Below are 17722 nucleotides of genomic sequence, written 5' to 3'. Positions count from 1 at the left end.
AGAGGTACGGTACTGGTACCGGTACCTCGTGCAACACTCATAGTTGGAAAAATTAAATTGGATATTACGACTTCATGAGTCTGGGGGGAGTTAGTAAATTTGCCATTTTATATATCTTTGATTTAAAAAAAGAAAAAAGAAGTTGCATTTCCAGTAAACATACATTTAAGTATCAGTTGTGTGTGGCCAATTTACACCAACTATGTAATTTGCTGGGATTGCTCAACATCCTTAATAATGAATAATCTTAACTACAATACAAAACAAATCAAACGGTGACATTATTCATCTTCTGCAATTGGAGTAAAACTTGCAAAACAAAAGACCAAAGCCAAACCTTACAGACTAGTTTACTGTTAAAGAATTCATCTCTCTCCTCTTCAGCTCCAAATGCTTAATTCATACAGCAACCCATATACAGAGTTAAAAACATCTGGGCACTCTTGTTTTAAAGGTTACAAGCTTGCTACATGCTGCCTTCAAATCACAGATGCGTTACTTCCGGAGGTGGTCTTGAGCCCATCAGAGCAGCTTCAGACTGCCAGTAACATTGTTCACTATGTCCTCCTCACCCATGACAGCCAGGACGGTACGGGAACCAGATGGCACCTGACCAAAGACAGGGTTGGGCTGTTTTAATCTTGGAATCCATGACTGTCATTGCAGAAAACTAAGATGTGTGCAAGCACACACACACACCCCCCCCCCCCCCCCCCCCCCACACACACACACACACACACACGTCTCACCTGAGTAAGCCCTGCATCCTGGACCAGGTAAGTGGGCAGACTGAAGCTCATGGCCAGGGCCTGAAGCTCTAAAAGATGAGCCACATTGGTACCCTGGACCACAATCTTCTTGGCTCTGTATCACACAATACATATATAAAAAGATCACTTTCAACTAAATTAATATATGGCACAAAGCAATCATTCCAAAAACATACTTTTTTCCCCCCCGCTATGCTGCTCTACTGTGTACCAGATAACAAATACCTTATTTTCACGACTACTTGTATAAGGCCTACGTAAAAGTCTAAAAATTTCACCCAGGTCCAAAATTTTGTACATTAATGTGGCTAAGGAGTAGGACCCCCGAAAATGGCATCAGTGAAGAGACATGCTTAACGAGGCACAATTTAAACTACCGTATTGTCATGACCATAAGGTGTATTATAAGGTATTATAAGGTGCAGTCTTAGTTACGGGTGGTATTCCTGACTTTAACACATACATAAGGTGCACCACACCATAAGGCGCATGCACAGTTAAATGTGTGGCGCTCACGAGACAGTGAGGACCAGAGAACACTTTCATTATTGGAAGCAGAAGATCTCGCTTACCCACTTTCAACTCGCAGTATGCAGGCAAGTAATTCTTCCCAATGTCATGTACAATCACGGTGTGACGGCAAAAATAAATCACCACGTAGTAAACTAGAAAGCACCACCAGATGTTGAGTCTTTAAGTGTCATAAAACGCCCAGTTATATTTAAAAAAAAACAAAAACAAAAAAACTGTCCATTTCACTTCCCATATATACAGCCCTAGTGTCAATACATTTTACGGCAGTTGAGGTGGGTGCTGAAGAAGTACTGTATATTATTCTGTACTCTGCAGGCAGCTCCTTCCAGTTCACAACACCTGTTATTTGTTATTAAACATCTTTGTAGTTCGGTGGCATTAACAGGCACAGCACCTTTCCATTTGAAATCCAATTCCTGTTGTGTGCTGAAGGGTTGGATCCCAAAACGCAGACACAAATAAGGTTTTAACTATTTATTCACATAACTTGACGAAACAAAAAACAACGAGAATTGTTGGGCACGAATAACAAAATTTCGTTATCTACGAAACTTCGTTATCTATGAAATTATAAATATGGTATTAAGTAAGTATGTGGTAAGTATTGTTCTAAAATTCCATATTTGCAAGGATGGCCACACACTTTACAACTGAACATGATTCGCATCGCTGTTTGAAGACGGGCATTTGCTGTGTCCGGCAGAGGGAAAGGCAGACGACGCAGTGGCGAGCCGATGGCGTTGACATCCCGGCTGCCGTTTGGCCTCATCATCAAGAAGTCCACACACCAGGTGGGGCACCACACTCAACCAAAGCATGCTAGGAGCCAAAAAACTTTACTTTCATTTGGCTTGTTGGTGCCGGCGGTCAAATCTCGCTTGCTTCCACCCAAATCCGGAAATGTAGTGTTTTTTTTGTTTTGTTTTTAAATCACTTACTCAAGCTTACATCATGTTGGCCACACATGGTCTCCCAGGAGGAGAAGTGAACCCACGCCAACTGGCACCGAAGGCAAGTGACGGTTCCACTCCTCCACCCGGAGCCCCCGAAAATGCTGTGTGAATGAAAACCAGTGCGGGTGACGTCACTACGCTGCGTTCAAGTGCGCCATAGAAAATTACCAACACGTACTCCCGCACTGTCACAACTTCAAGACGTGCTTTGGAACATGTCACCGTCTGATTTAATGTGAATCTGTGCCGTCTTCGGTATGCATCCCACCCGGACTTCACTGATACACTGGCTGAATCTCTGGTCAAACAAACTCCCACCAAAATATTTTCTCAACGGATCTGCTCGAGTCACGTTGGTGACTTATTTTGGTTTCAAAATGGCGAATTTCGCTGAAAGGTGAGGGATTTTCATGCCTGGTTCTCTGTTTAGTGTTTACATAAAATCGCTGACACATGAGATAATGAATTTATGATTTTGTCATACCCACTATTGTTCCACTTCCAGGCCATCTCCCTCCCGCTGCTTTTATCCTGCAGAGTCTGGTACAACCCCACAGCAGCATGTCCTACCTGAGTTGCGACCTGCAACAAAAAAAGTCAACACTTTGGCTGCATATTACAGCGGAAAGCTGACATGTTCAAACCATAGTGACTGACAGCAAAACTTGCTTTACTCTAGCTTGCAAGTGCAACCTAAAGACAAAGCAATTTTACACCAAAACGTATTTGATATCCAGTATTTGCGGTTATAGAGGCGAGCATGCGACGTCAGCTACATTATCATCTGCCATTTTGGATGCCAACAGTGAATGTAAACAAAGCCGTACTTTAAGAATGAATTGTCAAGGTTGTTTCCAAGTGAAAAACAACGCTAATTCCTCCTTAAAAACATCACCGAAGTGGTGTTCTCCTCGATTCACCCCTCTATGAGAGATTCTAGGTCATTCTACTCCAAGCACCAGCACCCCCAACCTGAGAAAACGAGAGGGTGCTCTCTTTATGACATCATTAGGTGCGGACCCACCTCTGCACCGCCTCTGCGGACTAAATGCACGGCCACTTTCTCGGAGCCCTCCATGCTCGCAGGATAGTGATAAAAGTAGCCTTTATCAGAAAATATTCAGTTCAAATGAATTCAAAGCAAACATTCATCCTTCACATTTGCAATGCCAAAGTGCAATGACAATTGGCTGTCTTAAAATCCCAGAAAGGTTCTGGCTGACACTAGTGTAAACTACAAGTAAAACTTTTGCACTGTTGAACCTCAATGAACGAATGGTGTAGTGGTTAGCACGCTCGCTCTGTAAGTAGCAGGTCTCTGGCTCTTGACCCACTCAGGGTTTTTTTTCTCCCTTCCTCTCTTTTTCCAGTACGATTTCTTGCGGAAAGTAGACATTTTGTTTCAAATGTTTATTGAACAATTGCTGGCCTGCGTGGCCATTCAGAGGAGTGCTCGAACGCAGTGCTCCAGCAGCAGCCGGCTCGGGTGAGAAGGGGCGCGGCAACCACGTGGGAGAGTTGGGATTTTACTTCCGCATTAGAAAAATAACCAGCAAAACACATATTTCATAAAAAAATTACATCGCCATGGTGTCAAAGGTAAGATTTAAACATTATATGCCTATAGTTATCTGTAGAAGGGTTTAAAAAAAACGTGATCTAATCCCTTTAATTTAATGGGGAAAAAACGTTTTATAAACATTAAGGAATTTTTTTTTTTTCTCTCATTTAGATATTTTTGCTGACCTGAAAAACGATGAGATCCATGACTCAAATAAATGATCTGATCCGAACCGTGACTTTTGTGATCCATTGCACAACTACTTTAAAACCATGGTAAACCGTCAAACTGGTAATCGACCCATGCCTAATACATACCATGGAGGAGAAAAAAAAAAAAAAAAAAAAAATTAAAAGATGGAATTCAGAACTTCTGTCTCATCGTTATCTTATGATATGGAGTCCAAATGTCTTCAGTATGCAACAAAAACTACAAAATTGAACTTGATGTTCCAATACTTTTGGAGGGGAAAATAGATTGGACAATAATTTATAAAGAATAAAAAAATACAAATAAAAATAAGACCCGCAATGGGATTGACCCATAGTACATTTTTGTGGAAAACTGAAATTGACCAAATTTGGACACATGAGGTTTTGGTCCGACAGGGACGATATACAAATCAGCCAGAGCAGCAGCAGCAGCAGCAAATGTACCTTTCCAACCCCCATAGCAAGTTCCATGTTGACCACAAACACCATTTTGTACATGAAGTCCTCATCTCCCTCCTGTGGAGGAGACACACGAGATAACTGAGATTGGGCTTTGGACAAACTCTATGGGGAGAGATTTGTATCAAAAATATTCACACAAATAAATTCGTGATTTTCAGATACACAAACATTTTCTTGATTTTCACGTGTTATTCAGATTTTCACGTCTTTTTAATATTTGTGTGTGCATTTTCCTTGACTTTTGCTTGTGAGTTGTCGAAAGTGTGTTTGTGGATCGTTACGCACACGCATTTATTTTTTAGACAAAAATCACGCTGCTTCGAAGTTTTTCACACAAACACACACGCCCCCCCCCCACAAACACACACACACACACACACACACACACACACACACACACCCACACACACACACAATTATTCATGTGTCTAAGGCCGTTCCTCCTCTGTCCACGGGGAGGCCGTGTTTCTGTCTCCTTTGAACGATATGTTTCTTGTTTAAAATTAGACACTGAAAAACAGAAATCAAATCTTTATCTGACCTTCCATTATGTGTTTATTTAGCAAATGTGACCATAGTTTGTTTCCCTTGAGCTTGTTTTGCCTTCACTCGAAAGACACTTCTTCTGCTGTTAAAATTTCTTCTACGCCACTAAAGCAGCAGCTCTGATCGGTATATATTACTGGATAGCCACTAGACCAAGACTACATTTACTATATAAAAATTGGTGAACAATTGAGACAGTACTTAGTAGAGGTGTGCAAAATTTCCGATTCTTAGATTATTCACGATTCGGCCGTGCAACAATCGAGAACGATTCACAAATGTCCAAATTCCGATTATATAAATATGCCAAGGGTAGCGAAACGAGCGAAAAGTACGCGGAACTGAAACGCAGTAGCGCGCGCGGTCTTCGGGACGCTTTTTGGGACGGACCGAGAGTACACATCCACAACTCACGCCTCGAGATTCAAAACAACAACAAGCATGGCTGAGCTGACCAACCCACCTCTTCGTGGGATCAGACCTGCTCCGAAAAGGCAAACAACTTGAGGCGGAAGTATCAGCTAGCTGGCTGCAGTGCGTCGGTTAGCGTTCTACAGGGCGCCGCGCAGTGATACGAACGAACGAACAGAAAAGTAGTGGCTGGCGGTAATGGCGTCTGACTTTATTCAGAAAAGAGTATTGTGGTGGAAATGTATCACGCTTTTGAAAACAAATAGTTTTAAGAAGAAAAACGCTTTATTTCTGAGACCCCAGCCAGCTTGCTGGACTATTTTCCTCTCGTCCAACGCCGAAGTCAGCGCTGATCGCACACACGGGAGGTGAGGATCAAATTGAGATTCATGTTAAAAAAGCCGAACGATCCCATTAATGTTTACACGTTCATGTTTACACAAGTTAAAAAGCAGAAAAGCACTTGAGTTTTTTTTTTTTTTTTTGTACCTCTGAGAAACTTTAATGTTTACATGTTCATCTTTACACAACTTAAAAAGCAGGAAAGCACTTTTTTTTTTTTAAGGCATTTGTATTGAAGTAGTAGTTCACATTGTCTTTCATTTATACCTCAGTGCACTTTTGAGTGGATAAAAATAATATATTTTTGCTCAATGCTATGTTTTATTCTGTTGAAGACTGAATATACTTAAAAGCTGTTGTTACAGAATGAGGACTTGAGTATTTTATTTACTGTTTTGAACTGTTAACTTGATACTGAAATAGTAGTTTATTTAGGCCTGAGAGGACTTTTGTACTATTTTTGTAACTAATGTACGAAACATTAAAAGCGCCAAAATACATTGTTTTTTTTCTGCTGCCTGGGGGGAAATCAATAATCGTTTTATAATCGAATCGTCGCCTCTGAATCGTAATCGCAATCGAATCGTGAGGTGCCCCAAGATTCCCACCTCTAGTACTTAGTAGAAAGAGGATGATTTATGATGTTTTAAATGTGTTAAACAACAGGATCTCAGCATTTTACAACTTGCCTTAACAGTTACATGATGTATATACATTATATTCTGAATGACATTTACAGGGGAAACTTTTTTTTTTTTTATTATTAAAAAATTATAACTAATTCAACAAAAGATGCCTCTGCCAAATCTAATATTGGGGTCTAAAGAACTGAGTGATAAAAAAAGAGGGACTCAGTTCCTTAGAACTGAAGAAAAAAATAATAATAAAACTGAAGCAAATTTATAACTGTAATTCAGCAAAAGATGCCTCTGCCAAATCTAATATTGGGGTCTAAGGAACTGAGTGATCAGGCTCAGTTCCTTAGACCCCAATATTAGATTTGGCAGAGGCATGAGCATCACTAAGCGATCAGGCTCAGTTCCTTAGACCCCAATATTAGATTTGGCAGAGGCATCTTAGTTTCCTCCTTGTAAACATAATTTGGGATGTAATATATACATCATGTATTTAAGGCTAGTTGTAAAAATACTGTCTCAAATGTTCTCCAATTTTGCCTCAATATACTTGATTCAGTGGCTCCATTCAAAACCGTGCAGTCAAAAGTCAGACCTGAGCCCTGGTCCAATGAAAAAAATGCATGCAGCCAAACGGGAATGCCACAAAGCTGAATGAAGGTGGAAAAGGGACAGGTTGCAAGTCTCATATCAAATCTTGAAAGACAGTTGGCGCTGTTATCAGAATACTGTGAAAGAGGCAAAAAAGAACACCTCTCAAATCTTATTCGGGCAAACTGTCATAATCCACATGTACTGCTCAAAACTATTGATTTAGTAGTTAAACTTCCTCAGCCTACCTGCACAAACTCTTCCCCTGAAATGTGCAATAGCTTACTTCAGTTCTTCATTGATAAGATTGGCAAAGCTAGGCTTTCACCACCCCCACCTAAATTCATTCAGCTAAATTCATTTGAAGCCATTTCCCTGAGCTCTTTAGATGTTTGTCCACCAGATGAAGCCACCTGGTTCCCCATATGATTCTGTTCCCCCTCATTTCTTTAAAGGAACACTTTACTTATTGATCCATTTTTAGCAGCAAAAAGTTGCTACTTTTTCAATAATTAATTTGGTGACGTGATTATTTTTTTATGTACATTTAATAACTTTTAAACCGATGTTAAAATGAATCGAACGCCGGCATGTTTGTTACACGTGACTAAATAACCCGGATGTTTACGTCACTAGTGTGTAAACGCTACACTATGGAAGCACTATGCAACGCAGCCGTGCATCTCGCGTCAAACCCGGAAGGATTAAACCTTATCGCTTCGAGCCAACACGACAAAATAACTCTACCGAAGGAAAGTCTGCCTTGGATGTGAAAGTTGTGGCGCCAGATGGTCTTTTCGGGCACAAAATAAACTTTGACGAACGAGTGAATCAGGCGGGGGGTGAGTGGTGTTCGTGCGGGAGCTGCACATGAATGGACAATCCGCAAATGAATGTGTGCTGTCTGGAAATGAAAAAACTCGAGGATCGGTTCCTTGCGGACAATCTCAACTGCATCCTGGAACATCAGACATTCAACATGGCAATACTAAATAGACATTCTCAGGATAGCTTTGGTTGCGATGAAAGATGTGAAGAAGAAAAGTCTTGGAGGAGCAAATATCCAACAGGTAATGTGACACACAGTACGAGCAATGCAAAACGTGTGGAACTGACGAAATATTTCAGGAAAAAGAAAAAATAGTAAAATTAAATGTATCGTCGTTACAGCACCCAACCTCCCCTAGCTGTTTTTTTTTTTCTTTTTTTGCGGAGCGTCCCACTGCGGTCAGGCCAGCCGCCACTCGAAAAGACGAAGTCAAGCCAGCCGCCCCAACGATTGTTAATACTGTGCATTACGGTAACGTGCCGACGTGCCCCTGCGTTGGCCACCTTCAAATGAATTATGAAATAAAACAGTCCGTGCAGTATAATAACGAATGCCCCCCCACCCCCGAAACATGCCTACCTTTCGCTTTACATTTGCTTCGCTTCTCCGAGATCTTTCAGTGGCCGTAGGGAGACCTCGATGTGTGCCGGCTGTTGTGAGAGTGAGCTCCGTGTTGCTAGCAGAAGTAGCCGCCAGAGATCCTCCATCGGCTTGATTATTTCCCACGTCTGGTTCTTTAAAGGAAGGCTCCTTTAATTTTACATGTATGGCTTGATCGGCAGTAAATAGTTAGTTTAGCTACGAAAAATGCATAAGAGCTGAAGAATACACCCTTATATTGATTTATTTAACTTTTCTTCAACATAGAAGTACTTCCGTGTTGCAACGCCCCCGAGTGGTGACGTCACTAGTGTGTATACTCGCTTGGCGAACAGTAGTTCACGCAGACATAACAACGGGGAGGACACAAACTGTCACTTATGCCTTTGTGTATTGCAAAATTTTGCAAGGCGTCGGCAAGGAAAAACCCGCGAGACCCCCTAAAAAAAAAAAAAAAAAAAAAAAAAAAAAAAAAAAAAAAAAACCGACATGAGTAGAAGGACAAGCAGGCGTGCGCGCAGCGAACATTTCAGGCATGAGGACTTACATACAAAATATGTTACAATTTGAGATGGGGTACGCCACACGCCTAATACTAAAGCCCAACGCAGTACCGAGTATCTTTAAAGAACCAGACGTGGGAAATAATCAAGCCGATGGAGGATCTCTGGCGGCTACTTCTGCTAGCAACACGGAGCTCACTCTCACAACAGCCGGCACACATCGAGGTCTCCCTACGGCCACTGAAAGATCTCGGAGAAGCGAAGCAAATGTAAAGCGAAAGGTAGGCATGTTTCGGGGGTGGGGGGGCATTCGTTATTATACTGCACGGACTGTTTTATTTCATAATTCATTTGAAGGTGGCCAACGCAGGGGCACGTCGGCACGTTACCGTAATGCACAGTATTAACAATCGTTGGGGCGGCTGGCTTGACTTCGTCTTTTCGAGTGGCGGCTGGCCTGACCGCAGTGGGACGCTCCGCAAAAAAAGAAAAAAAAAAACAGCTAGGGGAGGTTGGGTGCTGTAACGACGATACATTTAATTTTACTATTTTTTCTTTTTCCTGAAATATTTCGTCAGTTCCACACGTTTTGCATTGCTCGTACTGTGTGTCACATTACCTGTTGGATATTTGCTCCTCCAAGACTTTTCTTCTTCACATCTTTCATCGCAACCAAAGCTATCCTGAGAATGTCTATTTAGTATTGCCATGTTGAATGTCTGATGTTCCAGGATGCAGTTGAGATTGTCCGCAAGGAACCGATCCTCGAGTTTTTTCATTTCCAGACAGCACACATTCATTTGCGGATTGTCCATTCATGTGCAGCTCCCGCACGAACACCACTCACCCCCCGCCTGATTCACTCGTTCGTCAAAGTTTATTTTGTGCCCGAAAAGACCATCTGGCGCCACAACTTTCACATCCAAGGCAGACTTTCCTTCGGTAGAGTTATTTTGTCGTGTTGGCTCGAAGCGATAAGGTTTAATCCTTCCGGGTTTGACGCGAGATGCACGGCTGCGTTGCATAGTGCTTCCATAGTGTAGCGTTTACACACTAGTGACGTAAACATCCGGGTTATTTAGTCACGTGTAACAAACATGCCGGCGTTCGATTCATTTTAACATCGGTTTAAAAGTTATTAAATGTACATAAAAAAATAATCACGTCACCAAATTAATTATTGAAAAAGTAGCAACTTTTTGCTGCTAAAAATGGATCAATAAGTAAAGTGTTCCTTTAAAGATACTCGGTACTGCGTTGGGCTTTAGTATTAGGCGTGTGGCGTACCCCATCTCAAATTGTAACATATTTTGTATGTAAGTCCTCATGCCTGAAATGTTCGCTGCGCGCACGCCTGCTTGTCCTTCTACTCATGTCGGTTTTTTTTTTTTTTTTTTTTTTTTTTTTTTTTTTTTTTTTTAGGGGGTCTCGCGGGTTTTTCCTTGCCGACGCCTTGCAAAATTTTGCAATACACAAAGGCATAAGTGACAGTTTGTGTCCTCCCCGTTGTTATGTCTGCGTGAACTACTGTTCGCCAAGCGAGTATACACACTAGTGACGTCACCACTCGGGGGCGTTGCAACACGGAAGTACTTCTATGTTGAAGAAAAGTTAAATAAATCAATATAAGGGTGTATTCTTCAGCTCTTATGCATTTTTCGTAGCTAAACTAACTATTTACTGCCGATCAAGCCATACATGTAAAATTAAAGGAGCCTTCCTTTAAAGAGGTTTTCCCAAGTATCGGTAAATTGGTTTTGGCTATTATCAACAGTAGCCTGTCTTCTGGCGTAGTCCCCAAACAATTTAAACATGCTGTGGTACAACCACTACTGAAGAAACCCGGTCTAGACCAATGTGTGCTGTCAAATTTTATGCCCATTTCTAAGATGCCTTTTATCTCGAAAATTGTGGGAAAAGTGGTACACATTCAATTAAGCACTTTTTTGGCCAAAAATAACATCTTGGAGGTTTTCCAGGCAGGTTTTAAGAAAATGCATAGCACAGAGTCAGCCCTGTTACGATTTTTTGAGGACATCCGCCTGGCAAATGACACTGAAGACTATGTATGCCTCGTTGATGCAGTGGACCACAGTATTCTGTTGGCTAATTTACAGCAAACAGGTCTGCATTGGTGGTAGTGCTTGTGTGGTTTCGATCCTATTTGGTAGACAGAACATTCTGTTAGCCTTGGGTGCGCAGAGTCCCGCACCGCCCCACTGTCATATGGTGTTCCACAAGGTTCTGTATTGGGGCCCCTACTGTTCTTGTTTTATTTACGGCCCTTGGGCTCCATCCTAAGAAAACATGGGATTTCTTTTCATTGCTATGCGGATGACAGATCTATGTCCCGCTTAGTGAAATGGACGCTTTCTCATTGAGGCCTCTTTTGTCCTGTCTGGAGGAAATCAAAGCCTGGATGGCTTTAAATATCTTGAACTTCAATGAGAAGAAAACAGAAGTTATGATCTTTGGTCCCAGCGGCTCTTCTCATCCTGACGACTTGGGTCCTCTGGCACACTATCTAAAGCAAACAGCCTGAAACCTGGGTGTCAAGATGGACAGTGACTTTAAATTGGACCAGCAAATTGCCGCTGTTGTCAAATCCAGCTTTTTTCATCCTAGGCAGCTAGCTAAGATAAAAAAAAAATCTTCTATTTCAGCAGCACTTAGAAACGGTAATCCATGCCTTTGTGACATCTCGGCTGGACTACTGTAATGCACTTTACTTTGGAATCAGCCAGTCCTCCCTCCAGCGCCTCCAGCTTGTCCAAAATACTGCTACTCGTCTCCTTACTGGTACCCCTAAGAGTGAACACATAACCACAATCTTGGCCTCTCTTCACTGGCTGCCTGTGAAATTTAGAGTCCTATTTTAAGATTCTTTTATTTGTTCTTAAATCTCTAAATGGTCTTGCCCCACCTTACCTCGCTGAGCTCTTGCACCCCTACACACCTGCCCGGTGCCTTAGGTCAGGAGACCAAACACAATTGGAGGTACCGAGGACAAAGCGGAGGCTTAGAGGGGATCGAGCCTTTGCTGTTGCTGTTCCCCCCTTTGGAACGACCTTCCACAAAATATTAGGCAATCCCCCCTCTTTATCTGCTTTTAAAACACGTCTGAAAACACATCTGTATTCTTTGGCTTTTGAAAGAAAATTTAACAGCAGAAGAAGAGTGTTTTTCGAGTGACGGAAAAACAAGCTCAAGGAAAACAAATTAAGGTTGGATTTTGTTTTGCGACTTGTGCAAATTAAACACAGTGGAAGGTCAGATAAAGACTTGATTTCTGTTTTTCAGTGTCCAATTTTAAACGAGAAACAGCTCATTCTCATTCAACGGAGACAGCAACACTGCCTCCCCGTGGACGGAGGAGGACCGGGCCTTAGACACGTGAATATCTGAGGGCTTGTGTGTGTGAAAATCTCAAAACAGCGTGTTTGTCTCAAAAGTATATGCACGTGCGCGACGATCCACAAACACACTTTTGACAACTCGCAAACAAAAGTCATAGAAAATGCACACAAAATCTAAAAAGACGTGAAAATCTACATTCCAGTAGAGACCTACATTCTAGTACAAATTGTCGTGGATTGCGACTGTCACAATCACAATCACGAAAATATTTGTGGTTCTGAAAAACACGTGAAAATCACGAACGTATTTGTGGATTCCAAAACACGTGAAAATCACAAATTTATTTGTGTGAATATTTTTGAGACAAATCTCTCCCCATAAAACTACGTCTAATGGACGTCTACTGAGCCAATGTGTACCTGTTGAGACTAAGGCTAGGTTAAGGCACCTCATTCTCCAGTTTGTTGAAGTAGTACATGGCTGCCTCCTCAGCAGAAACATTCCCAGTATGCAGGAGCGACTAGAAATGAGAAGAAAAGAATAATTACAAATCACTGTGCAGGCACTGAAAGGCAATCACTGAAATGGAAATGTGCAAAAAGAAAATGCGCACCATTGTGACCTCAACCATCTTTGATTACATACAATGGAAGAAAACTGTGACGAGTTCACAGTTATCCAATCATTAACCAATCCCTACACTATCGAAGACCAAGACTTTGCTGAGACAAAAACAGTCACTGAGACCAAGGCTTTTGTGAGTCGAGACAGAGTCAGGGCCAAGACTGAGACAAACCGAGACGAATACAAAAACAAGGTTTAACAGTTAAAGAGCATTCTCTTTGAAACGTATAGTGGAGGATGTCTACTGGCTGGGTTTTCCGGGGGTGGATCATCTTAACTAATCGTCCTTCATCCTGTCAATCAATCTGGAGAAATGTTTACGCAACGGCGTTGTGCTTGCTTGTAGAGTTGGGCGGTGTTAAGATTTTGACACCGTTTCACTGTCTCCTCATTACACCGGGGTATGCGGTAATATTGTCACATTTTTCCTCTTTAGTTTTCTGGGTTAGATTTTGTTGTGATTTGGGTGCTTTGTGGTTGCAATGGCAATGATTTTTTCCCCCCGTTTTCTAATCTTTAATTTACCACACAAACAACACTATAAACCCCCAAAAATATATATTAGTGACAGTCACTATTATTATTAAAGGCTGAGCCATGTGGCCCGGGACACAGGACGCGTGAAGGCAACCCGTCGCGGCACTAACAGTGAGGAGACAAAAAAGAAAAAACAAAACAAAACAAAACAAAACAGCAGGTCGTTAGAGTTATGTTATTATACATGGTGTTTTTATTTTCTGATCTGTCGTTTAGTCTGACTCACCATTTTTATTTTTTTACAATGCACAGTTCAACGAGTTTGCGCGTGCTGCTTTAGGCCTACCCATGTTTTATGGAAAAATGTTTGGATGCTGGATTGGTGATTTTTAAGAAGACAAGGAGAGAAAAAAAAAAGGGATTCGAGGCACCTGTGTGCAGTGATGGAAGCTCAGTTAAATTTCCATTATCGAGGGTAGTTTTTGGACTGTAACACCTGCCTTTCACGAGGGAACACTGTACTGTGTAGCCACAATGGCGAAAAGGTTTCATGACCCAGTGCTAGGGCTGGGTTTAAAATATCGATATATCGACCCCCCCCCCCCCCCCCCACCACCACCACCACCACCACCATACACACACACACGCACACCCAACACACACAAACCAACGCTCCCAAGCCCGCGCCACTTACACGGCGAAAGCCGGTATCAATCATCTCCGCACCCACCCCCTCCCCTCACCCACCACTGGTACATGTGCACAAAAACTGTCACAACAATGTGAATGTCATGAGTGTCAGTGTTTTTTTGTCATTTTTTTTTTACACAGCCTGTACTGTGGTTGTAATTAATTTAAATTATTATTTAGTGATTTTATAAGGCCATGTTAAATAAAACAGATGATTAATGTAACTGCAATGGATTCAGTTCTTAATGTAAATATTCATATTTTTAGTAATGCATAAAATTAGAGCAAGAAGTTTCTACTTTCTATATTTGCAGCATTGGTACTTTTGACTGTCTAAAGTAGGTGCTGCATGAATTCCTCAACTGAATCGAAAATCGTTGTGAATCGTATCAAATTGGGCCCTTGTGAATCGAATTGAATCAATTCTGGAAATCTGAATCGATACCCAGCGCCAACCCTAATAATACCCCTTGCTATTTAATTCCCTATGTGGAGGTTACAGTCATTTCGAGGGTGGTGGGGGACTAGTAACATGTAAATTGAAGGTATATTTGTTGCTGTAGTTTTTTTTTTTTTTTTTTAAACCAAGTTCTTCTCCTTTTATCACATAAAGTTGAAGAATAGGAGATTAGTGCTGGTTTCGACCAGTCTTAACAGAAAATCCAGAGTCCAGACCAGGGATGTTGCCCTTCTCCAACACAGCTGATATATGATCCGCTCATCAGCAAGCTCTGCATTAGACTGATAAAGATCCCCTTGATTGGAAACAGCTTGTGTTGGAAGAGGGAAACCTGCAAAACCTGCAGGGCTGTGGCCCTCGAGGACCGAGATTGCCCATGCCTGGTCCAGACAAGACTTTTTTGTTGTTGTTGTTTTGATTGGAGGGAAAAAAAAAAAAAAAAGAAAAAAAAAAAAAAAAAGAAAAAAAAAAAAGACCTAAATCCTCAAAATTTGGTCTTGAGTGGTGTAACACTAATCATCCACGAAAATTAGGAGGGCACACCTGCACAGAAGATTTGGAATAAAGTGCGGTGTTCTACCTGTTTAGCTGCTTCTTCTGGAATAGCCAGGTCCCGAAGTTGCTGCAAAAACAAAGGGTTCACATCCTGTGAACCCAAGTCTGGCGGGCTTGGTTGCTTCGACGGCTCCATATATAACTGTAAACAACAAAATCAAAACACTCAACATGAAGGGTCATTCTTGTTAATTCACATAAAACCACATATCTCTACACGTGCTACGAGCGACTTCCGGGTTTCACACAGCGCCGTTTCCGGCCACTGCTGGCCGCGTTCCAACACTCCCACCCCCACCCCTGTGCTCTGAATGAGCTTGGCTTACTATAACAATGAGACTGTGTTGCCTTCAAAGCCCGTCCAGACCATGGGAAAATACCCAACCCGTGACCTACCCACAAGGATAGCTACAGAATGATAGTGTTTTTTTGTTTTGTTTTTTAAACCAAATCGGAAAATTTTACATCATACAAAGAGGTATAATTTAATTTGCCTACACTTTAACATGTGTGAGTTTACTGACTGGAGATAGCTAATTTTTATTTTTTAAATATGTATACTGAATTTATTTAATGATAAATGCAATGTCTACATGTCATGTTTCATGCAACATGAAAATTTGGATGTTGAAGTGGTAAACTGTAATTGTAGTACAAAAAACTGTGACTTAATTTGCCTTTATCTTAAGATCATGTAATCTATAATAGATCAGATATTGTTTGTTCTAATTAACTTTTTGTTGGGTAAAAAATTAATTGAAAAGGACCTTGAAAACAATAATTGCATATGATATCCCAATCGCTTTTTGGAAGTCAAACATTAATATTTTACCTATAATAAATTTGACATTTTCGTTATTTTTCATGTACAATTAGTACCTTTAAAAACACATTGTGCAACTTGCTGTCGACTGAAAATGACATCACAAGGGCTCAGGTAACCAATCACAGCTCAGCTTGGGAATGTTACATGACCAAACCTAGAAAACAGGTGAGCTGTGATTGGTTATCTGAGCCCTTGTGATGTTATTTTCAGTGCAGCAAGTTGCAAAATGTGTTTTAAAGGTACTATTTGCTTGTATGTGAAAAATAATGAGTATAAAGTATCAAATTAATTATAGACAAAATATTAACTTTTTATTGCTGTAAATAAGTGAAGTATCCCTTTAAAACCATCGCCTGGGCCACCTTCGCAGCCAGTGCGTGGTTTGCCAGTCACGGCAAACGTTGCAGTGCACTTCGCCTCCCATTTGCCGCACAACATAAAATGGACAATTTCATTAATTTATAAAAACCCGTCCAGACGCTCGGAAAGAATGTAATAAAGTGTATATATTCCTGTAAAACAGCCTAATTCTTCACAGAATCAAGCTAGCAATACCAATGCCAAACATCATGTGAAGTGAAACAGCCAGTTATTAATCGAAGAGCATCCACAAAGCCAATCTTTCCATTTGTACCATAAAGACGCTCTTCTTCACAATTAAATAATTTAAAATGTTGTGATATCTTACTTGGGGGAATGTTGTGGCTTAAACCACTTTGTGTATCTAGCGCTATACAAATAAAGCTGACTTACTCAATGTCATGTCCTTTACAATTCATTATTTGCCCGTTTGTTCGGTTTTACGAGTATCAGCTGGTTTGTGTAATTTTTGCTATAACAACAAAAGCACATGTACAGAACTCCGTTGTAATTAGGATTTCCGAGTGGTAAGGTCCATCTTTCCCACAGCACGTGAAGGCAGGGTTAGTTATGGCGTCAGCATTAGCCGCTAGCAGTATTTCCAATATAATGACTTACCAGTTGTAGCAGACGACTCCAAGTCAGAATTTCGAGAACAATTTTAATCACATGTGCTTGACCGCAGTATTTTTTTTTAACTACACCTCTCCTCTGTGGCTGAGGGATTCATCTACTGAATCTCTGCATCTACTTTTTCACTCTTGCTTCTGCTTCTTTTTTTTCTGCTTCCCCCTGTCAAGACGCGATCGGTGAGCCGCATGCGCAGAAGATCGGCCATCTTGGTTCGGTAACTACGGCCACCACAGAAGTCCAAACACGTTCACACACATGCAAAATGAAACAGACATTGCGAAAAGGATAGGACATGTGCACATTTGTTTTGTTTATATTAAATGTTAATAAAGCCGTTTGTACCCAAGCATGTGTTGTACGAAAGGTAGAGAATTGGACACATACTGTGTTGGAGTCATATTACAGTGTTCATTGTTTTGCCTTTTTCTTTATGTGATTTCTGAGTTTGACCGCATGGTGGTGCATGTGCCCCCAGGCTGAAATGAAGAGCATGGTAATGAGCGTCAGATTCGTGTTAACTGTTAACCTTGGAGGCAAACATTTTTTTTATTATCTTTTTATTTTTATTTTTTGCCGTTGTCGGTATGCGAAAAGGTTAGTGTTGTTGTTTTTTTGTTTGTTTTTCCCCTCACCGTTGTCGGTATGCGAAAAGGATCGTGTTGGCTTCTGGACATTAACGGAAAAGGATTGGACTTTATTGGAATTAAATTGTTTTTGACCACACGGCCGAATATGGGTTTTATTTTTTGAGGCAACGACACGCGTCCGAAGAGTTCTCACCAGTTCACCCA

At 41.2% G+C, this 17722-nt stretch overlaps 1 protein-coding gene across 2 annotated transcripts; it reads right to left on the bottom strand.

The window, feature by feature from the left end:
• Positions 1 to 85: 85 nt before the first annotated feature.
• Positions 86 to 17150, bottom strand: LOC144023628 (putative peptidyl-tRNA hydrolase 2). 2 transcript variants are annotated; one of them, XM_077529284.1, is made up of 7 exons: positions 16917 to 17150; positions 15138 to 15254; positions 12755 to 12826; positions 4475 to 4546; positions 2742 to 2839; positions 750 to 864; positions 86 to 609 (listed from the first exon to the last, which is right to left on the bottom strand). In XM_077529284.1, exons 2-7 carry the CDS (start codon positions 15246 to 15248, stop codon positions 523 to 525), a joined length of 555 nt encoding a protein of 184 aa, XP_077385410.1. In that variant the 5' UTR covers positions 15249 to 15254; positions 16917 to 17150; the 3' UTR covers positions 86 to 522. The 2 variants fall into 2 exon arrangements, with proteins under 2 accessions (XP_077385410.1, XP_077385411.1); XM_077529285.1 differs by lacking the exon at positions 16917 to 17150 and adding an exon at positions 16692 to 16809.
• Positions 17151 to 17722: the final 572 nt, after the last annotated feature.

The sequence above is a fragment of the Festucalex cinctus genome, chromosome 8 (genome assembly GCF_051991245.1).
Source record: "Festucalex cinctus isolate MCC-2025b chromosome 8, RoL_Fcin_1.0, whole genome shotgun sequence".
Taxonomy (NCBI): domain Eukaryota; kingdom Metazoa; phylum Chordata; class Actinopteri; order Syngnathiformes; family Syngnathidae; genus Festucalex; species Festucalex cinctus.
Note: the sequence above shows the minus strand (reverse complement) of the source record. Positions and strands in the feature narration are given on the sequence as shown.